General features: G+C 48.4%; 1 protein-coding gene across 1 annotated transcript in view; it reads left to right on the top strand.

The window, feature by feature from the left end:
- The window catches only part of LOC126188467 (peptidoglycan-recognition protein SC2-like), an 86,884-nt gene extending 74,930 nt beyond the window's left edge, over window positions 1-11,954 (top strand). Inside the window, 2 exon segments of the mRNA XM_049930070.1 lie at window positions 11,339-11,818; window positions 11,821-11,954. Of these exon segments, the coding sequence (XP_049786027.1) occupies window positions 11,339-11,818; window positions 11,821-11,954 (614 nt within the window).
- The last annotated feature ends 329 nt before the right edge of the window (window positions 11,955-12,283 follow it).

The following is a 12,283-nucleotide window of genomic DNA, read 5'->3' as shown; positions in this document are numbered from 1 at the left end:
ATTTTATGTTACCTCGTAGTGGCCTCTGTCGTTTCCCATAAGATCTTTCTCATGTTTCTCCAGTTGCTTTATGGCAGATAACGAATATAATTGATGGGTTACTATTAGCTTGTCATCCTTCACTTCAACTTAATCAAAACGTTCCGAATGACGATGGTGCATCTTTTAAAACAGTAAAAGAGGTTGCTAACATCACTTACAATAATTTTATTATACGCATACACAGAAAAGTCATTACTGTAATTAAGCGCAATTTTCTGAATATTTTCAGCTTCCTCCAAGTGCATCTCCCCGGGTGGAGCACTCAGCTCTACTCAACGGTCATGGGGAAATGGATAAAATCGAGGTAAGAACTTCATCACCATGGAAATATTTCTAGAACATAAAATCTTATTAAAGAGGCTTCACATACTCACACAAAGGCTCGTATGTTCACAAAAAATTATTACGAAACACTTTGATCTTAGATACTAAAGACAACGATGTACCCAGTGTACACGCAATTGCTTTCGAAGACACCTTACCCTATTACCCTATTACCACGTCTGCCGTAGTTCTTTTTTTTTCGTGATTTATGTGAATTGCTTAATGCCGGGATGGCTGCTTTGGATAGATAGACGAGTTTCTTTCTGTCATTTCGCTGTCCGAGCTTCTAGCGCCTCCGATCACCTGGCGTCGACGTGACTAGAAATCCGCCTTTCTTTCGTCATCTGGGCGCGACATCAAACTCAGAACCCACGACCAAACTGTAAAATAATCAGTTTATTGAACAGTTTCTACGGTTACCCGTTTTTTATAAGGTCTAACAGCAGCTATGTTCGTAGAACAATTTTTGAACCGGCTTCAGAATGTCTGAGAAGTGCACATTCCTCTTATTTTACTGTTTTCACAAAAACACGTCCCCCTGCGGGTCCGGGGATTAGAATAGGCCCGAGGTATTCCTGCCTGTCGTAAGAGGCGACTAAAAGGAGTCCATCCCCCTCACGGGGGTAGTTAGCGCCTGCGTCCGGAGACGGACGGTTTCACGACCTATAATCGTGGTCTTTTTGGTTTTTCACTTCTCGTTTCTTCCTTCCTTTTGTTGGTTCCTTTCTTTGCTCTTCTCCACCTCACTGTCTTCCTTACTCTTTCCCTTGACTTCTCCTTGCCTTCTCATTGCCTTTTTCTCCTTGCCTTCTCATTGCCTTTTTCTCCTTGCCTTCTCATTGCCTTTTTCTCCTTGCCTTCTCATTGCCTTCTTCTCCTTGCTTCCTCATTGCCTTCTTCTCCTTGCTTCCTCATTGCCTTCTTCTCCTTGCTTCCTCATTGCCTTCTTCTCCTTGCCTTCTCTGGTCTCCGCTTCGGCGTTTGAGACAGTCTGTCCTCTTTCTCCCTCTCTCTCTTCTTTTTCCTCTTCTTCCTTCCTCCCTGTGCGTGTCTGAAGGCCGACCCACGCGTTCGCACGCGTAGCCGGTGACGGGGTAACGCGTAAGTCCCCGCCCTGGGTAGACATGTAAGGCACGTGCGTACCCCCTGGTAAAGGCCAGGCCCGGGGAGGGGTGATTGCCTGAGCTGATACCTTCTGACCATGCCGATTGGTCCCTCCGTCTGTTTCTCGGGAGGTGTGACCTGAGGTGTAAACATTCACCTAAGGCGGGAGTGCCCTCTGAGAGGGTGCCCACAAGGAAGGAGCGCGCCATCGGAGACGCTGGCAATCATGGGGGATTCCTCCGCAATGGATTCTACTCCATCGCTTTCGACTTCGACCCAAAAACGGAAACGTGACCAGCCAACAGTGACAAAAGTACTACCGCCTGCCCCACAGTTCCTCGTAGTTTCTCGATCTGAGGACGGAAAGGATTTTTCCTCTGTCAACCCTTTCGTTATTCAGAAGGGCGTAGATGCCATAGCCGGATCTGTCAAATCTTGTACCAGGTTGCGTAACGGTACCTTATTACTAGAAACTGAGAATGCCTTTCAGGCACAAAAACTGCTTCGGGCCACACTCTTGTACACGTTCCCTGTCCGGGTGGAGGCCCACCGAACTTTGAATTCGTCTCATGGTGTAGTCTATAGTAGCTCCCTCGACGGATTGACTGACGAGGAGCTTCAATCTTTCCTCGCTGAGCAGGGCGTGACGGCTGTCCATAGGGTCATGAAAAAGGTCAACAATAACCTTGTACCGACCCGGACACTTTTCTTGACCTTCGATAGTGTTAAGCTGCCATCGCGCATCAAGGCGGGCTACGAGGTTATTTCTGTTCGCCCCTATGTCCCGACACCTACGCGCTGCTACCAGTGTCAGCGTTTCAATCACACTCGACAGTCTTGCTCCAATGCGGCTAAATGTGTCACTTGTGGCAGGGATGCCCATGAGGGTGACTGTCCACCTCCGTCTCCTCGTTGTGTGAACTGTCAGGGTGACCATGCCGCATCCTCCCGCGACTGTCCTGTCTATAAGGAAGAACGCTGTATCCAAGAAATTCGGGTCAAAGAGAAAGTGTCCACCTCGGCTGCTCGCAAGCTATTGGCTAGTAGGAAGCCCACGCTGCTCCCAGCGGGGAAATACAGCACTGTCCTCGCCTCTCCTCGGACTACCCGGGAGGTAGCAACCCAGACATGCGATCTGACCTTCAGCACCACGGTCGTCCGTTCGGCCAGTGCTAAGGTCGCGCGGTCGACGTCTCCTCTTCCTCCCATCACCCCACAGACACCAGCCACTTCCTCAGCTTCTGCTAAGTCGAAGACCCCGAAGTCAGATGCACGGGCCTTCAAGAAGGAACCATCCCGTGCAGACTTCCTCCGTCCCTCGACCTCCCAGCCTTCGACCGGTACTTCCACCAATCGTCCTTCTAAAAAGGCGCATAGGAAGCACAGTTCTCCTTCTCCGCCACGGCGCCTTTCTTCTCCTGCGCCACCCAGCGGTTGCCGCCCCAGGCCGTCATCCGTTTCGCCTGGCCGCACCGCTGGTAGCCGAACATCTGGCCGTTCACCGGCGGAGGAAGCTCCCCCTCCCGGCCATCCTCCCGAGATGGCCGATGACCCTATAGACCCCATGGACGATGACTGTCCGCCTACTGATAGCGGCGGCAGTGCTCGCTCGAAGCCAGGCCCTAAGCGGCCTTCGAGGTGACCCCTTCTCTCATCTTCCTTTTCTTACGATGGCACTTATTCACTGGAATATTCGCAGCATTCGCTCCAACCGAGAGGACTTGAAGTTGCTGCTCCGCTTGCATCGTCCGCTCGTCGTAGCCCTCCAGGAAACGAAGCTACGCCCATGCGATCAAATTGCCTTGGCACACTACACCTCTGTGCGTTTTGACCTACCCCCTGTGGTAGGTATCTCAGCTCATGGAGGGGTTATGTTGCTGGTCCGGGATGATATTTACTACGATCCCATCACGTTGCACACCGGCCTGCAGGCAGTTGCCATCCGCATTACTCTCCCCACCTTTACGTTTTCCTTTTGTACCGTTTACACTCCATCGTCATCTGCCGTTACCAGGGGAGACGTGATGCAACTTATTGCTCAGCTACCTGCACCATTTTTGTTAACTGGAGACTTCAATGCCCACCATCCCCTTTGGGGCTCTCCAGCATCCTGCCCGAGGGGCTCCTTGTTAGCAGACCTTTTCAACCAGCTCAATCTTGTCTGCCTCAATACTGGCGCCCCTACTTTTCTTTCGGACACATCTCATACCTATTCCCATTTAGACCTCTCTATCTGTACTCCCCAACTTGCACGCCGGTTTGAGTGGTATGCACTTGGTGATACATATTCGAGCGACCACTTCCCGTGTGTTATCCATCTCCTGCAGCATACTCCCTCTCCGTGCTCCTCTAGTTGGACCATCTCCAAGGCAGACTGGGGGCTCTTCTCTTCCAGGGCGACCTTTCAGGATCAAACCTTCACAAGCTGCGATCGTCAGGTCGCACACCTCACGGAAGTCATTCTCGCTGCTGCTGAATATTCCATCCCTCACCCTACTTCTTCTCCACGTCGCGTACCGGTCCCCTGGTGGACCGCAGCATGTAGAGGCGCTTTACGTGCTCGTCGACGTGCTTTACGCACCTTTAAACGCCACCCTACAGTGGCGAATTGTATTAATTATAAACGATTACGTGCTCAGTGTCATCGTATTATTAAAGAAAGCAAGAAAGCCAGCTGGGCTGCTTTCACAAGCACCTTCAACAGTTTTACTCCTTCTTCTGTTGTCTGGGGTAGCCTGCGCCGGCTATCTGGCACTAAGGTCCACTCCCCAGTTTCTGGCTTGAAGGTCGCGAATGAAGTCCTTGTGGCCCCTGAGGCTGTCTCCAATGCCTTCGGCCGCTTTTTCGCCGAGGTTTCGAGCTCCGCTCATTACCACCCTGCCTTCCTCCCCCGCTAACAGGCAGAGGAGGCTAGGCCACCTGACTTCCGCTCCTCGAATTGTGAAAGTTACAATGCACCATTCACCATGCGGGAACTCGAAACCGCACTTGGCCGATCACGGTCCTCCGCTCCAGGGCCTGATTCTATTCATATTCAGATGTTGAAGAACCTTTCTCCTGCGGGTAAAGGTTTTCTTCTTCATACATACAATCGCATCTGGATTGAGGGACATGTTCCCGCATGCTGGCGCGAGTCTATTGTTGTCCCGATTCCTAAGCCAGGGAAGGACAAGCACTTGCCTTCCAGTTATCGACCTATCTCGCTTACCAGCTGTGTCTGTAAAGTGATGGAGCGAATGGTAAACTCTCGATTGGTTTGGCTGCTGGAGTCTCGACGCCTACTTACCAATGTACAATGTGGATTTCGAAGGCGCCGCTCTGCTGTTGACCATCTGGTTACCTTGTCGACCTTCATTATGAATAACTTCTTACGGAAGCGCCCGACCGCGGCTGTGTTCTTTGATTTGGAGAAGGCTTACGACACCTGTTGGAGGGCGGGCATTCTCCGCACCATGCATACATGGGGCTTTCGTGGTCGCCTCCCTCTTTTTATTTGTTCCTTTTTATTGGATCGACAGTTCAGGGTACGTGTGGGTTCTGTCCTGTCCGACACCTTTCGCCAGGAGAATGGGGTGCCACAGGGCTCAGTTTTGAGCGTCGCTCTCTTCGCCATCGCGATCAATCCAATAATGGATTGTCTCCCAGCTGATGTATCAGGCTCCCTTTTCGTGGACGATTTTACCATCTATTGCAGCGCGCTGTGTACACGTGTCCTGGAGCGCTGTCTTCAGCGTTCTCTTGACCGTCTTTACTCCTGGAGTGTCGCCAATGGCTTCCGTTTTTCTGCCGAGAAGACGGTCTGTATTATCTTCTGGCGCTACAAAGAGTTTCTCCCACCGTCCTTACGACTCGGTCCCGTTGCTCTCCCAATCGTGGAGACAACCAAATTTTTAGGCCTTACCTTTGACAGGAAACTTAGCTGGTCTCCGCATGTGTCATATTTGGCCGCCCGTTGTACCCGTTCTTTAAATGTCCTCCGTGTTCTCAGTGGTATGTCGTGGGGAGCGGATCGAACCGTCCTACTTCGTCTATATCGGTCGATCGTCCGCTCCAAGCTGGATTATGGGAGCTTCGTATACTCCTCTGCACGGCCATCCATCTTACGCCGCCTCAACTCCATACAACATCGGGGTTTACGACTTGCGATCGGAGCATTTTATACCAGTCCCGTAGAGAGTCTTCATGCTGACGCTGGCGAATTGCCACTCACCTACCGGCGCGATATACTGCTTTGTCGGTATGCCTGTCGGCTACTGTCAATGCCCGACCATCCGTCTTATCGTTCCTTTTTTGACGACTCTCTTGACCTTCAATACGGGTTGTATGTCTCTGCCTTGCTACCCCCTGGAGTTCGCTTTCGTCGCCTCCTTCAACACCTTAATTTTTCACTCCCTGCAACCTTTCGAGTGGGCGAGAGCCGCACGCCACCTTGGCTCCAGGCTCAGGTCCGCGTTCACCTCGACCTCAGCTCGCTCCCAAAAGAGGTCACCCCCGGTTCGATCTACCACTCCCGTTTTTTGGAACTTCGTTCGAAGTTCATCAACATGACCTTCATTTATACAGATGGCTCTAAGACCAATGACGGGGTCGGGTGTTCCTTTATTGTCGGGGCACAAAGTTTCCAATACCGGCTCCATGGCCATTGTTCGGTCTTCACAGCTGAGCTCTTTGCCCTCTACCAGGCTGTTCTTTACATCTGCCGCCACCGACATTCTGCTTATGTCATATGCTCAGATTCCCTGAGCGCCATCCAGAGCCTCAGTGATCCGTACCCGGTTCACCCTTTCGTACACCGGATCCAACGCTCTCTCCAGCAGCTGGTGGACGTCGGTACGCAGGTTAGCTTTATGTGGGTTCCTGGCCATGTCGGTATCCCTGGGAACGAAGCTGCAGATGCCGCGGCCAAGGCTGCGGTCCTCCAGCCTCGGACAGCTTCTTGTTGTGTCCCTTCGTCCGATTTTAGCAGGGTCATTTGTCGGCGCGTCGTGTCGCTGTGGCATGCCGATTGGGCTGCACTTACCGACAACAAGCTTCGGGCCTTAAAACCTCTTCCCGTGGCTTGGACGTCCTCCTCACGCCCTTCTCGGCGGGAGGAGGTCGTTTTAGCAAGGTTAAGAATTGGACACTGCCGGTTCAGCCATCGCCATCTGCTGACGGCTGCGCCGGCGCCGTTCTGCCCATGTGGGCACTTGCTGACGGTTAGGCACATTTTAATGTCCTGTCCAGATCTTACCACACTGCGCCTCGATCTTAACCTGCCTAATACTTTCGATGCCATTTTAGCGGATGTCCCACGAGCAGCTGCTCGTGTTCTTTGTTTTATCCATTTGACAAACCTCGCTAAGGACATTTGATGATGTTTTTTAATCCTCTGCCTGTCCGTCTGTCTTTTATTGTGTTTTCCCTTTTAGTTGTTGTTGTCAACTTGTGCCTCGCGGTGCATTTTTAGAGTAGTCAGGGCGCTAATGACCATTGAAGTTGTGCGCCCTAAAACCACAAAAAAAAAAAAACACGTGTCTGCGTATTTATACCATCATCAATGGGCTACTTTTCATTTGAATCTGAAAAACACCTTTGATAACATATTTGATACAGAAAAGACCTAAAACATCTATTGCAATCTGCTGCATTCTGTAATAATTGCTTATGCGCTGTAGACCGCTCATTACCTGGCTGTATAAGTTGCCATCTGCAACATCTTGACCCTCCATGAAGGCAGCAAAAAAATAAGTTCTCGTTGTAGTTTCACTGAATGAAAACATATCGTGAATATTCAGAATCTTAAGCATGGCTGGAGGCAGCAACTGTAATGTAAGTGTAGCAAAAGGTGAAAAATGGCCAAATCACATGCAGCAGTAAGAGTTTTATTGAAAACCTTTGACGGAGGTTTCGACGTCTTTAAAGATGTCTTACTCAGAAGGATCAATGATTAACAGCTAAAATAATTAACATCACTGATTACATACATGTTAAAATATAGGTTGAAGGCAAAGTAAAATAAATCACTGACTTCCAAATAATTTTTACGCTTTCTGGTTATGTAATGTTATGGAGGTTCGTCAAACGTGTACCCAAAAGGCTCAAATGAAGGTGTGATTCACCTCTATTATAACAATAAAACCACAAAATATCGCACTGACTGTCACTAGTAAGCTTTTCACAAAATCAACTAACGTCGTGACGATGTCTCTTGAATTGAGAGAAATTAGGACGCGGGAGGGCAATACACATATGCGCGGAATAAGTGCGGAAAAGAATAGCACTGACGTAGGAACAAAACAACTTAATTATTAAAGTATTGGTATAGAAGAGTCTTGGTGTACGATGATACTATAGAACAGAAACGTACGGTGTTTAATTTAGTTACCGCCCAAAAATTGTTAATAGGAGCCACTGAATTAAGTGAAATGTAACATAACTTGCAGTAAATCATTAGTAAGTGTAAAGAAGGGGAAGGAGGTAGTAAGTGAAATGTCGGGAAAGTGTGGAAAATAATGGGGATGGGAGGGAAAGGGAGAAATTTAATAAACTGTAATGTCTCATCATAAATTCGTAGGAAAAAATCCAGAGCATATACGAAAGTCAAAATAATTACAATACAAATGTATGCACAAACATTGGGTGCTACATAATGTGCTCTCTGTAGAGAAAACGGATCTCTCTCATACAAAAAGGTGAATGTCCGAACAAAAAATTCTGTACTAACATCTCTTTTGCCGGCCGCGGTGGTCTAGCGGTTCTGGCGCTGCAGTCCGGAACCACGGGACTGCTACGGTCGCAGGTTCGAATCCTGCCTCGGGCATGGGTGTGTGTGATGTCCTTAGGTTAGTTAGGTTTAAGTAGTTCTAAGTTCTAGGGGACTTATGACCCAAGATGTTGAGTCCCATAGTGCTCAGAGCCATTTTTTTTAACATCTCTTTGCAACTGTCAATAATACTAGGAAAATGTGTAAAGAGGAAATGATATCTTGATTACAGCGTACATAACTACTCCCCTCTATTTTCACTTACAGACGTGCTTAGTTATTTTATATTTGAAATAATTCTTTGTTTCTATAAATTTTTTTCGGCGGTAACTAAATAAAAGCCGTACGTTTGTCTCCTATGCTATCATACAAATACAAAGTCTATTTTCCATTTCAGTATTTTAATAACTTAGTCGTTTTCTAGTTACTCCACTGCTATTCTTTTCCGCAATTTTGCACCCTTACCGCGCGGATAAATATACTGTCATGTTGTGTTACAAATTTAGCTTAACTCAAGACATTGGCGCGACATCAGTTCACTAGTTGCATTTGTCAAAATTTCCTAATGAGTCAGCACTATATTTTGTTCTTTTATCATGGAGGTGAATTTGACGGTCATTTGTGCTTTATGGCATACATATTTAACTCACTTCCACAAAATCATGTAACCAGTACGTGCAAAAAGTTTTCGCAAGTCGATAGTTTGTTGTACCAAAATTTTAACATGTGTGCTATGTTAACCATTTAAGGCATTAATCATTGATCCTTGTGAAAACGTTTTTAATGACGTCGAAACCTAGATAAATGGGTTTTCAATAAACCTTGTTGTACTTGCGACGGGGCGGTAAAATAATAAAGAATTGCGGATGCAGAGTGTTCCCACGAATGTGCATATACAACTGTTGGTTAAAAAATTTTATTGCAAATTTTGGCTCTCACGTGAGTCTCAGGGGATGATTTCCACACTTGGTGCGTTAGTACACTGATCCACAACCGCGCATTAGTTATAGTTTTTGAATTAATTATTCATTCAGACATGAGTACAGTTTATGCTAGGGAACCAAAATTAGGCGATTATTATAGCAAAATCAGTTTTTTCACGACACAGTTCAATCACTATTTATTGGCGTCGTCCTTTCCTTTCACACAATGAAATTAGCACTGGTGAGACGGTTTACAGTTTTACTTTAATAATAATTTGACTCCGAGCTCCCAATAGCAGTAATGTAGGTTGCTATAAACGAATCAATTCGAACAGAACCACAAGTACCACTGTCTTCTTTGTTCTAAAAGTTTTGACGCGAAATCACAGTTCGCCACATGTTCACTTAAGACGACGTATACCTCGTAAATCGTACTCACACAAATACTCGTAACACTTCCAGTTCACCAAATATAAGCTTGTACACTTGCACTATTAAACAATACTCTCTGTCGAAATAAATCGGCGCGAAAAATTCTCACTTAAACGACCACATGGGCCACCCCCCCCCTCCAAAACAACTGACCAACGACTGACCCCTGGCCATTTTTTTTAATAGAGGTGGAGCCCCTCCATGCCCACACCGGCATAAAGGACAACTCAATAGGTCTACTGCCATCTCTGCATAAGGGTTAGTTTTCACCAAAGTGAGATGTCGCAGGATGGGGGTACTGCGTTGTTTGCGTACGTCTGGTTAAAGTTAACCATTAATACACGCTCATCTGGAGATAGATTGGGTCGAAATCGAACGAAGGGTAGCGGTTTGAAGGGCAGAGGAAAAAAAGTGCCTAGACAAGAGCCAAGGGAAAAAACCTCTGCGATAGTTAGGTCGGGTTGTAAGAGCAGTAGCGGATGTCTTGCTGCCTGCGATAGGTCGTGCAAGGTCAGGCTTTATTAGTAGTGGGTACCATGCCTGTTGATACCTTTGACGTTGTGCAGTGGTGTTGCTCGGCGGCTGCCGCTGGGTGCCAGTGTAGAGCTCTCGTTCAGCGTCAGCAACCTGCAACAGTTAGGTTTATTATCGTTTTTGTGTCCGATAGGTCATATCGGATGCACAGTGTTTCGGTGATGTTGGCGGATTGTTTGTGCGTCAGTGGGCGAGCTCGCCGGTGTCCGTGCTGTGGCCTGTTGGTCGGCTCTAATAGCAGCTGGTAATTACCAGTGAGTGTTGCCGACATGCAGAGGCTTGCGACGTTTGTCGTTGTTAGTGTATGTTAGTTTACCATAGGTGGCTATGCCCTAGCTAGTAGAGTCTTTGGCCGCTTGTGCTTCCACCTATGGTTGTGATCGTAGTTTCCCAGAGTGAGGATCAATAGATTGTATCTCGGGTTCCTGTATAGTCGAGTGTCGTGTTTTTTGACTACTCCCTTGAGGGTATCAAGGCGATATTCTTGGTGAAGATCCACGGTGCGTGTGTAGCGTGGAGCGTTGCTAATGATTCGTAGCACTTTGTTCTGTATCATCTGCACGTGGCGCAGTCGTGTAGGAGCTGCATATCCCCAGACGGGAGTTGGGTACCTCATCAGAGGTCTAATCAGTGTCATGTACATGGACCTCGACACCGTCCTATTCATTGTGCTTTCCCTGTTGAGTATTGGGTAGAGCTGTTTGAGCCTCGCGTGCGCTCTGTTGGCAACGTACTCTATGTGGTCCCCCCATGTAAGTTTCCGGTCCAGCCAGACACCTAGGTATCTGACTTTCTCTCGAAAATGTATTGGGTGTTTATGTAGTGTTTTCGGCCTACTGTGTTCTTTGCGCTGTAGTTTCGGTGTACGTGCGAACAGAATTGCATCGCACTTCTCGACGTTTACTTTAATACGCCATCACTCCAACCAAGGCTCAGCTGTTCTGAGTGCTGTCTGTTGTAAGTAGGCTGTTAGGTTCTTATATTGGTAACGCCGCCGCCACGTAGCGCTTGGTATGAAAATCACTGGCTGTGCTGTGTGCAGTCTGTAGCTAGTTTGCATTGTTGTCTGCCATTGTAGTGTTGGGCAGCGGCAGCTGGATGTGAACAGCACGTAGCGTTGCGCAGTTAGAGGTGAGCCGCCAGCAGTGATGGATGTGTGGAAGGAAATGGCGGAGTTTTGAAATTTGTAAGACTGGATGTCATGAACTGCTATATATATATTATAACTATTAAGTGGCTGAAGACTCGCCGTGCCCCCGGATCGTCAGCCGCGAGGAGTGGGGCGCTCGGGAGCCATTGGTCCCTCACGAGAACCTGACTATCTCGCCGGTACCATATGTGGTGGTCCATCACGGCGGCCTGCAGGAGTACTGCTTTGACGAGGAGGCGTGTGCCGCCATTGTACGCTCTTACCAGGACCTGCACATGGACACCAACGGCTGGGACGACATCGGATACAACTTTCTGGTGGGCGAGGATGGCAACGCCTACGAGGGCCGAGGCTGGGACACCACGGGGGCCCACGCGCCGGTCTACAACCAGCAAAGCATCGGTATCTGTGTCATCGGAGACTTCTCAGATCGGCTCCCAAACGATGCGGCTCTGGAGGCCCTGCAGAATATGATGGCCTGCGGTGTGTCCCTGGGTAAGGTCAGCGACTCGTACCTGGTGTTGGGCCACCGGCAGGTCAAGGCGACGCTGTGCCTGGGCTACCAGCTTACGCCTGGGTGATGCAGCTGCCCAACTGGACGGACGACCCTCAGCCCTGTGTAGACGAGGAGTGCCCCGATCCGCCAGTTGGCTCCAGGCTGCGCACGAACCCACACTCCAGCCTGCTCAGCAGACGCTGAAGCTGCTGCATCCTATGTCGACGGGACCTTCATGGAAGCAGCTGACAACTGACTCTGTGCTTCGTCCGAAGTCGCTGGAGACCATGTAGTACATCAACACTGCACTAGTGTAAGGAAGAGTAAAGGTTTACACCACATTTCACATGTAAAACCGTTTATTGAAAGATAATCTGCCTTTTAACTTTGTCTTTGCCATATAAATTTTCACTTTACATTACTAGTATGCTTTGTCAGACTTAGAATCTGTTTGCGGTGTTTCTGTTTCATACCTGCACAGTTTTTCTGTATTATTCTGGAAAGTAAAACATGTTTCAGTAGTAACTTTTGTG

The sequence above is a fragment of the Schistocerca cancellata genome, chromosome 5 (genome assembly GCF_023864275.1).
Source record: "Schistocerca cancellata isolate TAMUIC-IGC-003103 chromosome 5, iqSchCanc2.1, whole genome shotgun sequence".
NCBI classification, from domain to species: Eukaryota; Metazoa; Arthropoda; class Insecta; order Orthoptera; family Acrididae; genus Schistocerca; species Schistocerca cancellata.
Note: the sequence above shows the minus strand (reverse complement) of the source record. Positions and strands in the feature narration are given on the sequence as shown.